General features: G+C 43.7%; 1 protein-coding gene across 1 annotated transcript; it reads right to left on the bottom strand.

The window, feature by feature from the left end:
* Window positions 1–6,181: 6,181 nt before the first annotated feature.
* ADCYAP1 (adenylate cyclase activating polypeptide 1) lies at window positions 6,182–14,191 on the bottom strand. Its single transcript, XM_012559504.2, is given in 9 exon segments — window positions 6,182–6,484; window positions 7,541–7,639; window positions 8,085–8,216; window positions 10,276–10,386; window positions 10,702–10,768; window positions 10,771–10,985; window positions 11,175–11,312; window positions 13,169–13,304; window positions 14,029–14,191. Coding segments are annotated over 9 exon segments (1,251 nt in total). The 3' UTR covers window positions 6,182–6,294.
* Window positions 14,192–21,731: the final 7,540 nt, after the last annotated feature.

The following is a 21,731-nucleotide window of genomic DNA, read 5'->3' as shown; positions in this document are numbered from 1 at the left end:
ACTTGACCAAGGTAAACGATGACCCTAAGAAGTACACAAAAATAAGGGACGTTTTTGGTAAATCCTTATAACATATACCATTTTGCAACAACAGCAATAACAACCAAAAATATGTGTGTGGCTACATAGGTAAATATATGCATATATGTGTAAAGTATATATGTATAGATGTGCATATATAGGTGTATGTGCAAGCGTATGTATATACATGTACGTGTATACTGCACATACATTCACATATATAATAAAGCACATGGAGGCACAATTATGGATACTTCCTAGATATAACCAAACACCTTCCAAGACTGGTTTACTCGGTTTGAAGGCTTAGGACCATAGTCTCTTGGGACAACTCGGTTAATTGGCATAGTTCATAAATTTTATGCTTTACATCCTAGCTTGGTGAGTAGCATCGGGGGTCTTAAAAGCTTGCAAGCAACCATTTAAGACACAACTATTCGTCTCTACTCATCTGGAGCAAGTGAGAAAGAAGGAAACCAAAGACTCAGAGAAGAAACTAGTCTACAGGACTAATAGTCTACATGAACCATGACTCCATCTACCCTGAAACCAGAAGAACTAGACGGTGCTCAGCTACCACTAACCACTGTTCTGACCAGGGACACAACAGATAACCCCGGGTAGAACGGGAGAAAAATGTAGAACAAAACTCAAATTCTTAAAAAAGGCCAGACTTACTGGACTGGTTAAGATTAGAGGAACCCCTGAGACTACTGCCCTGAGATATCCTTTAAACTTTGAAACGAAACCACTCTCAGTGGTCACTTCTCAGCTAAATAACAGACCGGCTCATAAAATAAACGGTATCACCCGTGAGTACTGTGCTCCTTTAAAAAATCACCTATATGAGACCAAACGGTCAACAGTTACCCTAAAGCAAAGAAGAGAAGGTAAGGGGGGGTGGGCAGGGAAACTAGATTAATGGAAATGGAACCACCAGAACGGAAATAATGAGAACGCTGACACACTGTGAAACATGTAACCAATGTCACTGAACAATATGCACAGAAATTGTTAAAAGGAAACCTAAATTGTTATGTAAACTTTCACCAAAAACACAATAAAATATTATTTAAAAAAAGAAAGAATTCCTAGAACAGAAGGGCTCGAGTTAGGCCCTACCAAATACTTAGATAGGATCAAAAAAGCACTTCAGGCGTGGAGGATTACTGGTAGTTGGGATGGAACATTCTCCTTTCAAATACTGAGAAGAAACTGGCCTGTCTGAAGAAGAAGTATTGTGTTGGGGAACAATGAGAAGTAAGGACTGACTACAAAGTGGATTCAGAGTATGAAGAACCTTGAACTCTGTGGCAATAGAGTCCACTCTGGAATATCCAATCAGACAGATGTGATTAGTAAGAGAGAGCTAAAACTACCCAGTTGAAGGGGTGGGGGTGGAAGGTGACCAAGGGCAGGGTGACCAGTTACAAACCAATGTTGGAATTCGTGGTGAGGTGGTGGGCAGTAGCAAAAGGAGTGGGCATCTCCCTTCTTCAAAGCATTAAAATCAAAGAGAAGGGGTCAGACCAGGTCTCGGTTTCCAATCTTGTAACTGTGTGAACAGAAAGATTGAGTTTGAGGTCTTAGCAGGGCACCCAAGTGAAATCATCTTGTGAACAGTTCAGGACACATTAAAACCAAATTTGGGCATAATTCAGTTGGCATCTGGATGCCCCCGAGTTCCCACTAGCCAGCTGCACAGGTTCACCCCACTGTTTCATTAATCTCTCAGTAATGTGATTGAATTTTTTGGACTCATAATAAGATTACTTTCCTTCTGGGAAGCTCCTTTAACAGAGAAGCACAACCAGAATGTACAAGTAAAATGATGCTAACTAGTGGCCTTAGTGACCTCAAGTAAATATTGCCATTTTCAAAGAGCCATCCTGAGAGACTTCAGCTTACTGGTGTTTATTTCTGTATGTAGGTGGCATGATCTGTTGCTTATTTAATATGAAAAAACCACTTAGACCCAGCACACACATCCCTACATACATCACCAAATTCTACACCTAGGAAGTATCAAACAGCAGTGCACAGTAATCTAGAGTTTGTATTTAAAATGCAGACTCCTGTCCCGATCCCAGAGATCATTGCACTGGTTCTGGTGGAGCCCTGAAATCTGCATTATTAACAAGCCCCCTAGGCGATCCTGTTGCGGAGAAACACTGCCTTCATTTCCAGGTGTTAAATTAAGCTCTCTCAGCCAGTGCGCCTGGTCCATTTTAAAAATCAAACCAAACCCATTGTAGTCGAGGTAATTCCAACTCATAGCAACCCTATAGGACACAGTAGAACTGCCCCATAGGGTTTACAAGGAGAAGCTCGTGGATTCAAACTGTCAACCCTTTTGGTTAGCAGGCGAGCTCTTAACCACTGCACCACCAGTGCACCAGCTGGTCCATTTTAGGTGCTCAATAAATATGTAGTCTATTGAATTAATGTGTGCCCAACCTTAATGGTAACAAGGTGCGTGTTACGGCTTCTTGGATACCTAAACATATCAAACTTCGTAAGAAAAGCCATAATTTGAATTATCCCACATAAAGAGAATATAGCAAGTTGCTCTGTATACGAACTTGACTTTAAATCAGCCAAAACTGAGGTTCATCTCTACTTTGAGAAGTCAGTAGCCCCCAACCAACCAATTTCTTCACTTTTGCATTTACCACACTAGTAAAAAAAAAAACAAAAATCTCAGCATCTCCACTGGGGGTTTCAAAGATGGAGAAGAAAAACTCATTATCCAATAAAATCCAATGTGATATGAAATTGTACTATATTCATTTGTTTAAATTCTACTACAAATGGGATTTCCAGGTTATGTGCTCCTCCCTATGTGATTCTGGGCCTTAAATGCTGAGCTAGGTTCAGAAGATAGTTTTTGAATCCTTGCTGCTTCTTTAATACTATTGTTATATATTTATTGATTTGTTAATTGAATGCATTAACTTTTAGGATGAAAATCAAATACTATATGACTTCTTGTCAGTGACTTTCAATAGAATATTTTTTTTAACCCAGAAAGTGTCAAGGGCTCTAGAAAAAAAACAAAAAACAAAACAACTGGAAATTTATGAGAATTTCATTTAAAGGCTTTGCTTTAAAGTTTGGTAATATGAATTAATAAAACATATAATCCACAAATGTCTTCTCACATTTTGTACTAGACTTCACTGTACACTTTCTTTTAAAGGTGTCTAATTAACTCTTTGTTCATTCATGTTTTCGTTCCTTTTACCTCCAAGCATTTTAATTAGAGATACTTGCATGTATATTTCTAAATATGTTTTAAAACCTCCAAAATTGATTATTTAAATCATTTTTATACAAAATTTTATCAAGACCAATTTGGTCTGCAGAGTTACTTGTAAAGAAGCAACACTAGGTTGTTATTTTAGGAGTGTAACTAATACCCAGGTATTGTTTCCCAGCACTTCCTAGTAACCTTCTAAATACTGAGCAATGTATATACACACTAGGGGGTGGAAATTCATCTGAACTATGCACTTAATAACTGCTCAAACATTCGTGCAGATTTATGAGCCTAATATCTTCTTAGGCATCTCCCTCAAAGCAGCTAATTTTAAACTTTTAGTTGAATCCAATAACCCATCAAGTAATTATTAAAATACAGTTTATGAAAACACATTGATGCTTAGATAGAGACTTCAGATATGAAAAATCTTAAGGTGGGTAAAGAAAATGCCATACTTTAAGAGATTTTAAAGTAGTTACTTCCTGGATGTCTTTTTTTCTCCAAACATTAGACGAAGTTGCATTGTTTACAAAAATTTATTCATACAAATTTTACACACTTTATATAACAGTTATCAAAGTCCTAGTTATAGATATCATGTGTGTAATAATACTTGGTTAAGATGTTTTTATAATCAGTTGCACACAAAGTAAGAGCTTCAAGACTAACATCTACCTAAATTATCACTATATCATAAATTCGTTCCAGCTTAGTAAGGCTCTTGGCATTTCTAAAAAGTATACAAAAGATTAAACTGGGTGATCAGTGTAAAATGCTTGCAACTAGCCACAGGAACACTAAATTAGACTTCATAAATAAAAGTTAACTAGAGCCCTATTTCACCACTAACAGCTGACACAGTTACAGAAACTCTGCCCATTATCCAAGAAACAAACAAGACTAAAATGCAAGCTGATGTGTTGCAGCATTGTAGGGCCACTAAATAGCCATCTGTGATTCGTGGCGATTTAAAAGGCGAAGAAAGGCACTAAAGCTGCAAACTGCATCCCATATAACATCACACTGCCTGAGGAGACTACAGAATTAAAGAAAGATTGATCCCATACACAGGACTCAGGCATGGATCGAATGCCTCTGTGTTCCCACTGTTTGCAATGTGATCTCCTGGCAGCCTCTATCCCGCCTGGGAATGCAAATCCAATTCTGTTTTCTTTGATTTATGACTTCATACTGATCAAATCCGTAAAGGAAAAGGAAAGGTCCTTTAAACTTTACAAGCTAATTTTATTCTTTTCTTGTTCTTTGTTCTTTTTCTTTTTTTTCCAAAAAACATCCGTGCCTGCAATTTGGGAGAGTGGCTGGTTGGTTTGTCTGTTGTTGCTTGATCTGGTTGCTGGGTGAAGGTTCTTTTGTTTATAGAGATTACTCTATATGTGGAAGGAACTGGCAGGAAACAGACATGCTTTCTTTTGCCAAGAAAGTATATAAGGGGAGGTTCTCAGGGTCTGTTGGAGCTTGCTTACCTCACTCTTGACCACAAATATAAGATAGTACTCATACATATGAAGACGAAATTTCAATGATTTATCAGTTACTAAAACTGAGCAACATGTGAACACTACACATTCTAATATGACAAAGGTTGGTTTTATGAAATAAATTTTACTAAGCAGTAAGCCATAATGTAGAAAAATACATTTTACCTACAAACTCAATAAACAAGAAACAAGAGATTCATAGTTAGTGCATAATTACTTAGTGGTTAACTACACAGGGGTTCCTAAATTTTACAATAAGTACTTGCATAAAACAGAACCAAAAACACTGAGCAGCATTCACAAGTTTAAGAAAGTGGTAAACCGTACTTAAACAGTGCGGGAAGTTGGGAAGCAAGCGGTCTCCAGAAAACCACAAAGGAAAAGAAGGGGTGGCTCCTACAGAGTAGGGCTCAAGGGGAGGATCCTGGCCACTTCACAAGATGAGAAGCATGAACAGCACTGGAGAAAAACACATTGTACTTTGCGTCCATTTCCAATACCCAGCGCCCAAAGTCAGTTAAGTAACGGACCTACAAAGGGGACTCAGTTTGCCCTGGCTTCCCAGACCTGGGACAGTCACAAACCAGTCCCTCTCCAGGGGTCCTCCTTCTACTGCCTTATGCTCTGCCTCTTCCATATACCTATATTTCCTTTGCTTTGTCCAATTGCCCTAACCATGGGATATTAGGTTCCCTGACGAATCAGGAAGTACAGAAAAGGGGGCTTGCAACCCAAGCCTTCCTTCTCTCTACAGTTCCCCAACTCTTCCCCCAGGGAGTGGCGTGAAATCTGGGGAGAAGCATAATTTGGATCAAGCTGCTGTTTTATCAGAAGAATTTCCTTCTGGGCTGATAGCTTGAAGAGAGACAAATACACCTAAAAGTGGAATCAAAGAAAGCAGAAATATTGGAATTGCCACCCAGCAAGGGCGATAGTGCCTGGTTGTGTTAGGCTGGGATTGAAGCAGCCTGCCCCAGGGACTCACCGAGGAAAGAATGGCCTTCAGCAAGTCTCCCAAATCATTACCTCATCATCCCCCTGGGGCAGGACATCATTGTTTATGTACAGTAACAAATGGTCAGTAGTAATATCTTCACGCCTATTGTGGATAAAAATACTATCCTTTTAATTCCAGTTTACAAAAATAGGAGTAATATTCAAAACAATGATTGTCTATTTGTCTATTTATTTTATATAAAAACATAAACAGCTCAGGCAAATTTTCAATCCTTGTGCACACTTGATATGAATTGCTCTCTATTATATACCCATAATATATATGTATTTATAATATATACCAATAATTGGTTCACAAAGTATATCTGTGCATTCTCTAGTGCTTTGTACAAAAGAAAAACAATATTATTATCAAAATATTCATTTAATGGCTTTACTTCATACATAAACACGTTTGAATAGAATACATGAGCGATGACTGTTCGGTCAGTTTGGAAAATGACTTTTCATTGTGTTAGTTAGGGATGTATACACAGAGTAGCTGGTAACTCACCGCTACAAATACGCTATTCGGCGTCCTTTGTTTTTAACTCTTTGTTTATACCTTTTCCCTAAGACGGCCGCCAAGTATTTCTTGACAGCCATTTGTTTCCGGTAACGGCTGTAGCTGTCCGTGAAGATTCCGTCCGAGTGGCGCTTGGAAAGCGGCTCTGAGTCGTCGTCTGCACCGCCGCCTCTGTTCCCACTGCAAGGAGAGGGTTCGGGTGAGGATGGTGGGGCGGGAGACATAGATTTAATAGCTGCCAGGAGCAGGCAGGCCCCACCCGACGCGGGAGCCTTCGAAGAGGCACGGGGTTCTCACTGCCAGTACCAGGCTGGAGGGAGGGCCGAGCTGGCAACCCCTCAGTTCCTCCTCCCCACTGAGAGTTTCCTCTCTCCTTCCTGAATCCTTGCAGAAGGGGCCCTGGATGAAGTCCTGGCAAACGGCAAGAAATTTAAGCCTAATCCGCTGAAAACGCTGCCCTTTGAGACTTGACCATCCGTGTGTTTGTGTTGGATTGTCATAACTGTTCCTCTCACCCCCCACGTACAAAAAAAATAACCAAAGTTCCCTAAATGCCACGTTGTCTGCTGCCGTGTTTACATCTATCCTGCAATTCCTAGTCAGACATGAGCACTCTCCTTCCGCACGCTAAGTTGAAAAACGTGATAAAAATATAAGTCGACAGGCTGTAGGCAATATTTTTCACCGCATGAATTATTCATTGCGAAAATGTAATCTGGTTTCCCATGGGTTTTATTAAAATGTTGCCTTCTGCTGAGATATGCTCCACGCAAGCCCTGTGCTTTGGGCTTGTCTAGCAGAAGCAAAAGCTGTTTGTTTCCCTAAGTGTCTAAATTTGGGGATTTGTTTGTTTCAATTTTAATTTACACTAAAAGAAAAAAATGTTTAAGACACACTTAGAGGAAATTATAGCAATTCCTCCTGCGAAGCGTGACGGTTTTGAATTACTGGAGGTTTCTGTTTGGTTTTTCTTTGAATTCAAAACGGGATCAAACTCCGGGATTCCCCCGTCTTTCCTTCCCTCCCCAGGATCTCGAGGTCTCTCGCCAAACTTAGGGTGCCGCTTCAGGACCTTCGAAGAGGGCCACTCAGACAACGGGGCGCACACGTACACCCGGCCCCACGTGCACGCAAGGACGTAGAAGCCGCGCCGCCCGCCCGGCGCGCACTCCACACTGACACCACTCCCGGCGCGCGCGCCATCACGCCCAGGTTAACTCTTTCGCAAGCTCTTACCCCAGGTCCTTGGCCAAGAGCGACTGCAGGTACTTCCTGGCAGACAGCTGGTCCAGCACTTTTCGGTAGGCCTTGTTAAGGATCCCTCGGGCGACATCTCTAACGGGGAGGTAAAGTGCGCGCCCAGGGTCACTGACTCTGGCCCCAAGTGGCCGAAGTTCCCCCGCTGGGCGGGAAGGCCCCTCAGCGCCCCCGGAGGCTGACGGCGAAACCCCTAGATGCACACAACTCGTGAATAATTCTCTTAGGTTGTGTCCAAGAGGGAATGCCAGGTCCTGGCCTCCGGGAATGGTAGGTGAGGAGTATCGGCGGCCCTTTAAACGGGGTGCGCACTCATTCCCACTTATTGGGCCACAGACCTCTTGGTTCCCACGCGTACACGCAAGCCTGCCCGCTACTAACGTTCTGTCGCTTCCGCAGGAACCGGCCAGGGAAAAGATAGGCGTAAGGACTTTCGTGAAACAAACTCAGCGCTGCACCACCACCACCCCCACTTCAGTCCTGGGCTGCCCCGCCCCGGGCGCGGGGACCGCTCTGGCCGTACCTCTTCTCCGCAGGGTAGTAGAGCACGGATGCGTCGTGCAGCGCGGAGGCGGGGCTCCTTACGCCGGGCGGGTCGGAATCGTAGAAGTCTTGCAGCAGGTTTCCGTCCTCGTCATATACCTCGTCCTCCGGCCTGCAGGGGCACCGGGGGCAGAACGAGTGGTCTGTACAAGTCCTTCTCGGCGCTGCGAGGACCCGGTTTTCCTTCTTCGCAAAGGTCCCCATGGAGAGTAGTCTTTTCTTCCGGGATAGGGAGAGGGAACTATACCCAACAGAAATTCCCACCCCTAGAGGCAGCTCGCCCACCACTTTTCTCCCCTGCAGGGCCGCGGCTTCAGTGAGCCGAGGCGTCTCCGCTAACATCGCACACCTGGCCACCAAAAAGTACAGCCCCCTTACACGCCACGCGCGCCCAAGCCTTCCCCCAAGCAGCTACTGGCGGGAACGAGAAAAGCCCTAGGAAACAAGGCACTGGCCAACGAAGACCCGAAGGGGCAAGCCCGAAGCGGAACAGAGAGGAAGGATGGGTGGGGTGTGCGGCGGCCAACTCCGGCAATCACCCCCGCCCCAGTCTCCGAGCCCATGGGAGCCCTTTCCCGCGCAGATGTAGGTCACGGAGAAGCTCCGGCTTCTATTTTGGGCGAGAGAAGATCTGGCAGGAACATGAATAATAGATGCCCCTAAACAGCTAGTTTGGCGGCGGCTCATTCTGCGGCTGGCCCGGAGAAAGTGTCAAATACACCGGACTTCGAAAATAGCTGGGAATGAAGTCCCCCGGGGAAGGGGGGGGGGCTTTTAAATGCACTAAATAATAGTGAAGCTCTTCCGTTAGCGATGGCGGGGCGCCAGGGTCCCATTTCATCCCCGGGGCGCAGGGACAGGAGCAGCTGGGACTGGGATCAATAAGGGACCGAGAGCGAGCGGGCGCGCGGCAGGTCCGAAGATGCCCTCGCCTGCCGCCTCCATCCTTGGTTCAGGACGCGGATGGGGTGGGTTAAAACCCTCGTCCGAAAAGGCCTGGGCAAGTAGCGTTCTCTAGGGGTTGGAGTCCCTACTTCCTTAGGACTCCTGCTTGGCTCGCCTTCCAGCCACCCCTGGAGAGGCGAGGGCAAGACGAGCGCATCTCACCCCGCACCCAGCCTTCACTCGGCGACGCGTCTAAACTACGGCCCAGGTGCCGGCAGCCCCAGGGCACTTCCTGCCTTGCCCCGAGCCCAGATGCTGGAATCGTAATACTGAACCCATCTCTACGGCCAAATCAATGCTCAACGGCCCTGAAACCGAATGGTCTCGGGCGCGGCTCAGAGGAGCAGTTTTACCGGCAGAAGGCGCGCTCCTCCCCGCCCAGAGCCCGAAGCGCCACGGCTTGTGGACGCTGCGCTGCAAAGCGCGCTGCCACTCTCCGACTGACCAGACCCGGACTCCGAGGCTGCGGCAGGGAGCCCGTGCAGCTCCGGGGTCAAGAAAAAAGCTAGGATGCTAGGATTCCTCAGCCTGGGGCGGGCAGGGCTATCCTCCTGGTCCTGCCAGCCTTCTTGCTTGCTGTTTCTCCTTCCTGGCATCCGCTTTTCCCCCTCCCTTGCAGACTCATTCTTGTTCTTCCTTCTTTCAAGTCGCTTCTCCTCAACTAGCCCCGTTCTACACCCTCCTCCCTAAGGCAGTCTGGGGCTTAAAATGCAGTTGGAATATGGATCATTTGAGAGAAAGCTCTTCCAGGGGAAAGAATTCTAATTGAAGCAAAGAGGGAGGGCTGGGGAGAGAGAGGGAGACCCCGCCCGGATAGTCCCGAACTAGCTGTAACAAAGGAAAGTCTGCAAGAGCTTCGCCCTTATCCCCCGACCCGGCAGAAGTTTTCCTAACTCAGTCTAAGAATCGGAAAAAAAAAAGCCAGGCCCTGCCTTACCCCTCCCTTCCTGCGGGCGGGGCTGGGGGAGGGGAGGTCCCTCTCGGGCCAAGAGCTCTCGCCGTACCTTGGCCCCGGGGCGGCTGCGGGCTGGGGGCGGGGCACCGGGCGGCCGCGAAGCTTGCTCGGCAAGAAGCCAGGACCCGTGGCCCAACTGGCGGCGGGGCACTGGCGGGCGGGGGGAGGTGTGTGTAGCCAGGACCCAGGGAATTGCAGGAGCGCAACCAAGAGGAGGCATCCGGGGGAGGGAAGCCCAAGCCCCAGCTCGTCCCGGGCGGCCAGCTCTTACCTGATCCCGGGGAACTGCAGTCCGGCGGCGGCAGGTGAGCAGTAGACGCTGCTGTGCATTATTATCCCGTAGACCAGCAAGGCCAGGCTCGCTCCGCTACACATGGTCATTCTGCGCAGGACGGGAAAGAGAGCACACAACCGTCAGAACGCCCCTGGCCTTCCAACCCTGACCCCCGACCCCACAGAAACTCCCGGAGCTGGGGGAGGGACGGAGAGACGCTCAGGCGCCCTGTGCTGAATACTGCTTAGTGACAGCCCGCGCGCGCCCTGCCACTTTCCTCGCTATAGTTCGGAAAAAAATTATGCACACGCCCAGCGCCCTTAACTCGCCAGACCTGGTGAGTAGGAAAGCTAACTCGTTACCTGATGCCGGCAAAAGAATCAGCAGTCAAGTGAGTCGTTTGGTAAGATTTTCCCCCTTTACCATTCAACTCTTACCGCTGCGAGGAGAGGGTTTGCTGCCAAGTAGGACGGCGGGCAAAGGGTCCTCCAAGTTTCTGTGCTAGAATCGCAACCCGAGAGGCATCACCGTCTGGCGTCGGTGTCTGAGGAGAAGGCGAAGGAACGAGCAGGAGGAGCTGGAGGACTTGTTTGCTGAGGCCAGTATTCTGTTCAAAAGTTTGCAAACGCACAGAACTAGGAGGCAGCGTGACAGCGACAGAAGGGGGCGAGAGATAGAGGTAGAAGGATGAGAGAGGAGGAGGCAAGCTAAAGAGGAGGGGAGGCAAGTGGCGGCAAGTCCACAGGGAGGAAGAAGCAAGTGGTTAAAGGAAGAGAGAAAGTCGAAGATGAAAGGAAAGAAGGGAGGAAGGGCCGCGGCACAAGCGGAGTCTGTGGGAGCCGGCGGGTCAGGCAGCTGCGCGAGTCAGCAGCGCCTTCTCTCTGAGGTCCCTCTGCTTGCGTCTGAAGCTGTGGCTTCTTCTGCTGCTGCTGATGGTTACAGAGGTGACCGGCCCTCTGCTCGTATTTATATGTGCAGTTAGCAAAAATCTATCTGAACATGGTTTTAGGAGAGCCCTCTTTGTCAATATCTGCCTATTGCCTTTACAGAATATTTGGTTGCACTGTTGCGCCTCGATTTTTATTCATGAAATGACTTCCTTTTTTTTTTTTTTTTCAGTCACGTAATGATCGGGTATCAGAAAAAGACGTCAGCATCCTAGTCCCTCAAGGAACATATTAACTATTCTGTGCTGTCCTCGTGGATGATAAGATCCGGAGTCATCGACTTCTCATAAACACCTTTCACTCATACAATCCAGTTTTTAAGAAGTCCAATTATTTTGATGGTTTTCAATTTCACCCATTTCTCAAGGATGGGTAGAGAATTCATAGAATCTTTAGGATAGTTAAAGTCCTGTTTTTAACTATATCCCTACTACTTCTTTTTACTTTTTCATCAAATCCCACCAAACAGCTCTAGTTTCTGGAATGAAGCACCATCAAGCTCTCCTATTTATAAATTTAATTTAGATCTCCTAATTTCTTGCGTACGTCCTTCCAGATAGACAATTAAATGTGGAAGTCGTTTGTTTTTAAAGGGGAGTCTTGGAGGATTTTCAGTAAATCTCTAATGAAGTCTGGCTGTCGTCGTTGACAGCCTGCCTATGAGTAGATTGATTAGAGCTCAAGCTGTGTCCGGAGCTGGGCCCGTGGAGCTGTCCAGGCTCTGGGTGCTGAACTGTTTGTAGCAGATGCTACAAACATCGGGAATCGCCCGTTTTATTTTTCACCAGAGCCTGTAAAGCTGAAACATTGGCAATAGTGCCATTAATATGGCGATTTTAATTATCAAATTACCCTTATGTTCAAATACGACCCCCTTGCAATACCCATGAATGTCCTTAATGACAAGAATAGTCCCTGATCACTGACTAGATTTGAGTGAAGAGCATTGAAGTCTCCCCTTAGTCCTGATTTTTAAATCTCTAGATTGCCTATTTGGAGACCTTCACACTTTCTGTGATTCTCACTGTTTTTAAAAATTGAAATTGTACACAAAAATAGAAATTTTAAGAATTTGAAGGTGAGAAATATGTCTTTTCCACTTTATTTACAACTAGACTTCTATTTAGGGAAAGACAGTCTGGGAAGGCAGGAGGATTTCCAGTACAAGTTCACTTGCTGAGGGTTTCTAACGGGTAGCCCTCCGTTGGGAATGGTTTTTTTTTAACTGAAAATGACTGTGGGAAGAGAAAAGCAATAAGGGAAGACCGCATCCACAATGAGGCTTCCAAATCCCTGAGTAAGAAGATTCATAAATTTCTACTCCCGTAAGAGAACATGGGTCTATTTCTTTTAAAAAGGAAATCGAACCATCAATAACCATTAGTATTCATTTTAATTATTTGGATCTAAAGAATAGAGGAAATGACAATTTAGTGGGAGTGTTTCCTGGTACTATGATTTGGATTTAACATTTAAATAAGGTATATTAGTTCTGCATACTTTTTTCTGAGACATAATGTTTCTGATCTCACTGTCGTTCCCGCTCTCTTACTTGAGATGTTATACTTCCTCCAAGAAGCCAAAGTTTTGCTTATTTCTGGCCAGGAGTGGCCAGGAACTGCCCGATTGATCCTGGTTTATTCCTGGCGCTGCTCCAGATGGCCTGCCTGGAATAAAGCTTCAAACCGCATCTACATGAGGATGTTATTTCTTGTCTCCGCTGCATATGTTCCCTGATTTATGTCGGAGTGTTTACATGCGTGTGTTCCGTATTCAGCCCTGCCTCTGGAGTAAGCTCGCACACAAAGAGCCCGCCGTGAACACGACCGGATAATCAAGCAGAGACGTCTTTCTTACTAAAGCGCCCAAAGCTATTACCGAGTGTGGCTTTCCTGTCTTCCGCCGTGCTTCACGTCAAAGGTGAACCCGATTAAAATCCTTACTCTTGCCTCCCACGCGAATTCTGAAATGAGTTCAATCTATAGAAATAGTTGAAAATTTCCAAGACTCCTTGTACAAGTTCACCACTCAGCTTTAGTAAAGGGAGCCACCATGTGGGGAGTTTGTTGACTTCACGGCCTATTAAAGGGGGAAAACCACAAACAGGATTAACTTTGAGGGGAGGGTAACGGAAATGGAACTACTGCTCCAAGGGCCCCGCAAGAATCTGCACAGCGCCTTTGGTTTACAAGGCTTTGCCTCCTCCCACTCTTCTCAGTTCAGGGGCTCTCAGCGCGAAACTTAGGGCCAGGCACCCCAAAATCACAGGCCGCGAGGCCTCGACCCATTCACTGGAGTGGAAGGGTAAGCGAAGAACTTAATTTCAGATTCTTGGTCACTGAACTCCAGAAATCAAGCCCATCCATTGCTCTGCACCTTCGAAAGACCCAGCCAGCCCCGCCCCAGCTGCCTGGAGGAATGAACCCAGGTCAGCGTCGTTGTCAGCCCTCTTAACTTTCGTTGCCAACGACCATCTCGGGGCGAGTTGGGTGTCCCGCGGGCGGAAAAGCTCTCCTAGTCTCGAAAATTCTTGGTCCTGAGTCCATGCGCCGGGGGAGGCCGGGAAAAGCTAAGGGAGGGAAGGAACTAGAAGCTGAGGACTGGGCCCGAGGGCCCTGAGAGGCGAGAGTCTGGGGCTGAATCCTGCCTCACCAAATCCTAGCGCGTGAGCGCGGGCCCTTTCTGCTTTCTGTTGAGTGGAGGGGGGATACAGGGTGACTGAGGTCTCAAAGACCAAATCTACCGCCCACCAAATGCCTCCCGAGAATGACAATTTGCTTTTAATCGCGAGGAGACCCCGAACAAGCGTTAACGCCGCATTTAGGAGGACTTTGTGTCTGGGAGCTTTGGAGAGCGGCGAGGAAGAGCAAACGCGTCCGCCCGAAACGCCAGGCTGGGGAGGCCCGGAGCTGGCCTGGCACGCGCCCACGGGTGGGAAACCGCCGCCAGGCGCAGAACTTGTTCATTGCAAATGGAGGCGCCAACCCGGCATACTGTGCAGAGCGGGGCCTGGGCCTTGGGTCGGAGGGACCCTCAACTACTGCGCCCTGTGTACGAGGAGAAGGAGGAGAAAGAAGGAAAGGTGGGAGGAGTACTGGGGAGGAGCAAGAGAAGCGGGAAAAGCTTTCCAATTTTATCCTGTTCGTACCTGTTTTCTCTTTTAGAGGGATTTTCCTTCAGAGCCCCTATATAATTGAAAAATAACAGATATGGGTGTGTGGGGGCCGGGGGTACGAAGAAAGGACTGGAGAATTAGAACTTCCCATTTACAGATAATGCAAAAGAATTTTAAATCTTTCCAACGCCCCCACCAGGCGAAGTAGAAGAATTACCAGGCTGGCAAAAGTTCTCTCCAGAGTATGAAAGCGAGGACTGGCATGTAACTGGAATAACGCGCAGTTAGAAAAGTTAGTGGAGCCACGAAACCCTTCACAGTGGAAGGCCTCACCTGCGTTCCCCGTGGGGCTGGGAGTGGGAAGGCGTCAGTCTTGGGCTAAGCCCGTGGACCTTCCCGGAAGAAGCTGTTTGGAAATACTTGTCGCAGACGATAAAACGACCCAGAATTTCAAGCACCTATGTATCATCTCCTTTTTATCCCATTTGTCCTTCAGTTATGAAAACATAAATGCACATGATTATTTTAGTCTGAAATGGTGAATGCTTGATAAAAGCCGTACTAACACTTCCCTGAGTTGTTTATCCTGGCCACGAACACATGGGCTTTCCTTGAAGTTTCAAGTCTTGACCCCTCAACTGACACTCAGTTTAAAGAACTCTTTAGCCCTTGAAGAAGTGGATTTTTGTATTCAAACAAGAGGACTATTTCTAGTATATTTACTGAAAGTTTGAATTTTCAGGTGGTTTCACATAATTGGAGCCCTGGTGGTGCAGTGGTTAGGGAGCTCGGCTGCTAACCAAAAGGTCAGCAGTTGGAATCCACCAGCCACTCCTTGTAAACCCTATGGGGACAGTTCTACTCTGTCCTTTAGGGTCGCTATGAGTCAGAATCAACTCAACAGCAACAGGTTTGGTTTTTGATTTGGTTTCACAAAATAAGCAAATGCTGTAATTTTTGTATTGTCTTGTCTATGCCAGGCTTCTGCTTTTGGAACCATCTCCACTTCGAAATCTATCTGCTTTCCCTCTATTGCAACACCTTATTAAAGTGTAAGTCTTGCGCTCCCCTCCCCCATAGGCCTGGCAAAACAAACAAACAAAAACCTGTTGTGGTTTAGTCGATTCCAACTCATAGTGACCCTATAGGACAGAGTAGAACTGCCCCATAGAGTTTCCAAGGAGTGGCTGGTGGATTCGAACTGGTGACCTTTTGGTTAGCAGCCGAGCTCTTTTGCTAATCAGTGGTGAGTTAACTACATTTTTGCCTTTACGCAGACTAGTGAAATGGAGCTCAGATCCCTAGGGGAAGGCGATTTCTGAAACTGCTTTCCTTCTGGCACAGTTACCCATAGACTCACGTAGTTTCCACGTGTTCACTTTCCCTGTCTATGGCTGCGTAACTCTTCCCATTTTCCCATTCCCTTTACCACCACTATCCCCATCCCCTCACCCATCAGATTTGTTTAAAGATACAAAAGGGGATTTTCAAACAGAGCATCTTCACACATTCCTAGTATAAATAATACTAAATCAGGACTGGAAAAGTCTTACATTCCTATTCCATTTTTTTTTTAGTCAATACTTAGCATAAGAACCAGTCTAGGGTGAGCTTTTTTGGTGAACAAGCTTGAAGCACAACATCATCCTCTCACATGAGTGACAAAAGTGAATTACAACAGTATTCAATTTCACTCTAAACTTTTTATCTTCTGACTCTTCCAGACAATGTGATGGCTAATGATTCACTTCATACCGATTACACCTGTAGGGAAACCCGAATGTTCTGCAGCAGAACATCATGACCATCACTTACTGGACTGCCTGCATCATGCCCTGCTGAACTCACTGGGAAGGAAGGCACTGATGAGCTTATCCATTATGTGTCATGCCTCCACTGACCTTCAGAATTTAGTGCTTCACACACTGCGAACAACCAGCAAAGGAAGCCTTTCCAAACCACATGAGCAAAGCATCTGTAATCCAAGACAGAATTGCATAGTCACAGGGCCAAGCAATTTTGCCTGTTGTTCTAAGACACAAAGCAGACACCCAAGAAGAAAAACCAGGATCTAACTACACTTTGCTGCAGGTTTGGTGATTTCAACTGTCTCATGTATGTGGCTCTGTCAAGGCCTTGTTCCCTGAATATTAGTTTACTGGGTAGCAAAAATAGATTCCCCAAATTTCACTGTGTAGGATCTGCCAAATTCTACCGAGATTTCCAGAGCATATCCTTTTCAAAAACAAAGAGAAGGAACTCTTTCCTCTATCAGTCTAAATCCTCTGTTCATATAAGACTTGAATGTAAGGGGGAAATCTTGGAGAGTATCTGGAAACCCAATATCCTAAATGAGTTTTTGTGACAGCTGCTGAAAGTGTTGGAAAGGGTATTTGTACACAAAATAAAACAAGAGTTTAATATGTAAACCAAAAGAGGATATGCTTTATGAGTTCTTACCATCCCAAACCTCTGCCCTGTAGACTCAGAATCAGCCTAAGCTACCTGTGAATAGGTCTATTTGTAATAATTTTGGAGTCTTTGTTTCTCATTATTCTTAATACTAGCACTGTGTGGTAATAACAACTCTGCAAATACTTTTCAACTAATCCTTTCTGTCCAGTCGAGTATGCATAGGCATGACAATTTTTTCTTTAAACCATCATACACTTAGAATACAATTATGTTTGCCATTGGTTTGTTATTGGGAGTCCTGGTGGCACAGTGGTTAAGCACTCAGCTGCTAACTGAAAGGTCTACTGTTCAAACTCACCAGGTACTCTGCGGAAGAAAGATGTGGCAGTCTGCTCCCCGTAAAGATTACAGCTTTGGAAACCCTATGGGGCAGTTCTACTTTGTCCTATAGGGTAGCTATAAATCTGAATCTACTCGACAGCAATGCGTTTTTTGTTTTTTGGTTTTTGGTTTTTTTTTGCTATTTGGAAACTTTAATCATTATTCTTTAAATTCTTTCAAATCCTTCTTTCCAAGGGTACTGCATGACTTTGCTACTCCCCTGTTAATAACAGCAACGATGACAACAGTAATAACTCTTCAGTGAGTGCTTGCGGTGCTAAGTGCTTGACTAATGTTATTTTCTTTATCCTCATGACAACTTTCTTTGCTGACATTATTATCTCCATTTTACAGATAATAATCTGAGGCTCAAAGACGTTAGGTAACTTACCAAAGTTGCTTCATTGTAATGCAGAGATTCAAATTCAAGTCTCAAAGCTTCTAGACAGTCTTAATGACCATACTATGTTATAGTTACACTGACTTACATACTTATGTTCTCTAGAGTTGTTATGGGGCCCTGGTTGCAGGATGATTAAGAGCTTGGCTGCTAACCAAAAGTTTGGCAGTTCGAATACAGCAACTGCTCCTTGGAAACCCTATGGGGCAGTTCTGTTGTAACATACAGGGTCACTATGAGTTGGAATCAACTCAACGGCAACAGGTTTGTTTTTTTAGAGTTGTTATAAATACAAATTACTAATATAATGTCAACCTTAACCTGTGACTCAATTCAACTGAAAAGAAAATAGGTTTCTTTTCATATTAGTTTTCAAATTAAAAATTATGTTTAATGTCGTAGAAACCAAATGTTATTAACACAGTAGAAACTGGTTAAGCTAGACTACAAACATATCACATAGTCATAGACTTTGCTTTAGAGAATAGATATGTTTCTAAAACTATGTGCATTAATAGCGTACCACATATTCTTATTAACATATATCAAATTATTGAAAAAGTAAAAAATATTGCCACTTTCAAGCTATCATTTAAAGTAATTCTATTCTTAAGAATGCAGCAAAGGTTTCAGTGATGTGTTTCAATTTAAAAAAAAAAAAACTCCTAAGGTTTTCTAAAATCATCATTTAATGAGCTGTACGTAATTCAATACCACAGAAATCGTATTGTTGCCAGTGAGTCAAGACCTGTGTGAGTCAAATGAGATGATGCATATAAAAATGCTTTACAAACAATAGATCTTAGGCCAGGCCAGTATAAGGGAAGAGAAGAAAACATTTATTGAGCTCCTTCTTGCATAGCAGTGGTATGCTCTGTGTCAGCAGCATTGTCTCATTTAATCCTGTTGTTACTCTGTGAGGTAGGTATGGTATTATTATCACCATTTTTAATGATGGTTAAACTGAGACTCCTCAAGGTTAATTAACTTGCCCAAGGCCACACAGCTAACAAATTCTGAAGCCAGGTTTCAAACCCAGACTGACTATTTCCAAAGCTGATGTTCTTTCTCCTACCAATTGGTCTCCTTGTTATCCTTGTATAATTACTATTGTTATTAAAGGGGAAAAGAAACATCAGAGTTCCATAAAAGCACAATGATTCCTTAACAAAACATCAATTTAAAGACAGTAGTTCGAACAATTCTTCTTGCTGGTTTCTTAACATTGTAAAATAAGTGCAGAGGTTATGTGTCAGTATAATTTGCAGGAACATTTCAAAAGCAGTAAGTAATGAATAAGGTTGCACTACCAGGTGTTGAAAGGTGTTATGAAGTTGCAGTAATTAAAACAGTGTAGTGCTGATGAAAACAATAGATCAGAGGAATGAATACAAAGTATATCAGTATAAAGAATCAAGCACTATTATGTAATTTCCAATGAAATAGTATGATACTGGGAGAATTCACTGTCCATTTGGAAAAAGAAAATTTAGATTCCTACTTCATATCTTACAGTAACATCAAGTATTTTTAAGTGCATTAAAGATTTAAAGTAAAAGAAAATCATAAAAATACCAGCAAAATATAATTTTAGACTTGGAAAGGAAATTTTAAGACTGACAATTAAAAAGAAACCATAAAGAAAGAGACTGATAAATTGAATAAAGTATTTTTTAAATTTCTCTGTGTTAAAAGGAAATCCATAAATAAAGTTAAATGGTACCTGAAAACCTGGGTGAAATGTTAGCATTCTTATGAAAAATAAAGGATTCAAAATTTCAAAATAAAAAGAACATTTACAAATCAATAAAGAAAAGATCATCACACCTACATGCAAACTTGGTAAAGGTTGTAAAGAGTCAATTTACAAAATTAAAAATATGAACGGCCAGTATATTTGCAAAAAATCTTCAATCTCACAAAGAGTCATACAAATGCAAATTAAAATGTCATTGTTTGTAATCTACCTAATTGTGATGATTTTTTCATATTCTGCTGTGTTGCATTGCTTGCTCAAAGTGAGGAGGACTTGAAGCACTTGGTGGTGAAGATCAAAAACCACAGCCTTTAGTATGGATTACACCTCAACATAAAACAAAAATCCTCACAACTGGATCAGTAAGCAACATCATGGTAAATGGAGTAAAGATTGAAGTTGTCAAGGATTTCATTTTACTTGCATCCACAATCAACACCCATGGAAGCAGCAGTCACAAAATCAAAAGACACATTGCATTGGGCAAATCTGCTGCAAAAGTCCTCTTTAAAGTGTTAAAAAGCAAAGATGTTACCTTGAAGACTAACGTGCGCCTGACCCAAGCCATGGTATTTTCAGTCACATCACATGCATGTGAAAGCTGGACAGTGAATAAAGAAGACCAGACAAGAATTGACCGCTTTGAATTGTGGTGTTGGCGAAGAATATTGAATATACCATGGACTGCCAAAAGAACAAACAAATCTGGTCTTGGAAGAAGTACAACCAGAATGCTCCTTAGAAGGAAGGATGGCGAGACTACGTCTTATATACTTTGGACACATTGTAAAGAGGGATCAGTCCCTGGAGAAGGACATCAAGCTTCGTAAACTAGAGAGTTAGCAAAAAAGAGGAAGACCCTCAAAGAGATGATTGACACAGTGGCTGCGGCGATGGGCTCAAGCATAACAACGATTGTGAGCGTGGCGCAGTACAGGGCAGTGTTTCATTCTGTTTTAAACAGGGTCGCTATGAGTCGGAACCGACTTGACGGCACCTAACAACAACAACATAACAACTATGTTGCATGGCTAAATGTGCTAGGAAACATATGTCATCAAGCACTACTGGCAGGAGTGTAAACTGGTCCGACTTTTCCAGAGAGCAGTTTGTCAATTACACATAACTTTTGACCCACTGATTTTACTTCTATGAATTTATACTGAGGAAATAAGCATGGATTAACTACAAACCTATTCATAACACCATTGACTACAATAAGGAACATTTGAAAACAAGCATAAGTATCCTGTAATAGGAGATTGATTGAATTTATTTTATTTGGTACATTCCTATAATAGAATGAGGCATGACAATGATGTTGCAGAAAAGTCTTTGATGCTATGGGAAGATGCTTACAATACATGGCTAAAGAGAAGGTTATAAATCCACATGTACAATGTAATACCGATTTTGTAAAATCAAAACGTTTTATACATGTGCATCTGGAAGGATATATACCAGCACATTAGCAATGGTCATGGCCAGCTGAAATTATGGAAATCAAAGATTGTTTTTATTTTCCTTTTATGCTTATCCATTTTTTTCTTAAAGTTTCTAAGATGAATATATATTTTTATAACAAGAGAAAAAAGTGTGAGATTTATTTTTTAATATAATGCATGGCTTTTCTTTATTATATTTCCAATACAAGTGTACTTCCTATTTGTTAAAACTTTTGTCTTGTACTGAGCTAGGCACCTATTTGATTCTTCTCATCATGCTGATCTTTGGCCTCCACACAGAAGGAAAGATAAAAGCAAACCAGGGCAGAAGAAAAAAGAACAGAACCAAAACAACACATTAAGGAAGCAAGCTTAGAGAAGGCATGTGCAAAAAGAAATATCAGAGAGGAGAGCCAAACAACATAGCCATCAATCGTGGCCGTTTCCAGTGTAGATACTGAACCATCTCATGTGTAAATCATTACTGATAAGTTTACTGAATGTGTTAAATCAAATTTGTGCTGAATGAGGTTGAGCAGTATCTTGGAAGTATAATTTATCCTAGATTATTCAGAGGTGGATCATGTAGCTCATAGTTTATTCAAAGTTTGTTGCCTTTATTATACAATTCTGTTGCTATGTTTTGAGGAACCAGGGAAGTCCAGATAACTGATTGATGACTGCTTACCCACACTCGCCTCCATGTCAGGTTTCAGGGCTAGTAGTTATCAGAGCTGAATGATGCCTTTCAGACTTGGCCCGGCGCCATGTTTGAGACTGTGTTAGTTTCCTGTTGTTAGCTGCCATGGAGCCAGTCGCCTATTTATGCTGACCTCATGCACAAAGGAAACAAATGCTGCCTGGTCTTGTGCCATCCTATGATGGATTACAAGTCAAACTGTTGTGATCCATTAGGGTTTTCACCGACTGATTTTCAGCAGTAAATTGCCAGGCCTTTCTTCCTAGTCCATCTTAGTTTAAAAGCTCCTCTGAA

This window comes from Trichechus manatus, unplaced genomic scaffold, assembly GCF_000243295.1.
Source record: "Trichechus manatus latirostris isolate Lorelei unplaced genomic scaffold, TriManLat1.0 scaffold00256, whole genome shotgun sequence".
Classification (NCBI taxonomy): Eukaryota; Metazoa; Chordata; class Mammalia; order Sirenia; family Trichechidae; genus Trichechus; species Trichechus manatus.
This window is presented reverse-complemented; position numbering and strand designations above follow the sequence as displayed.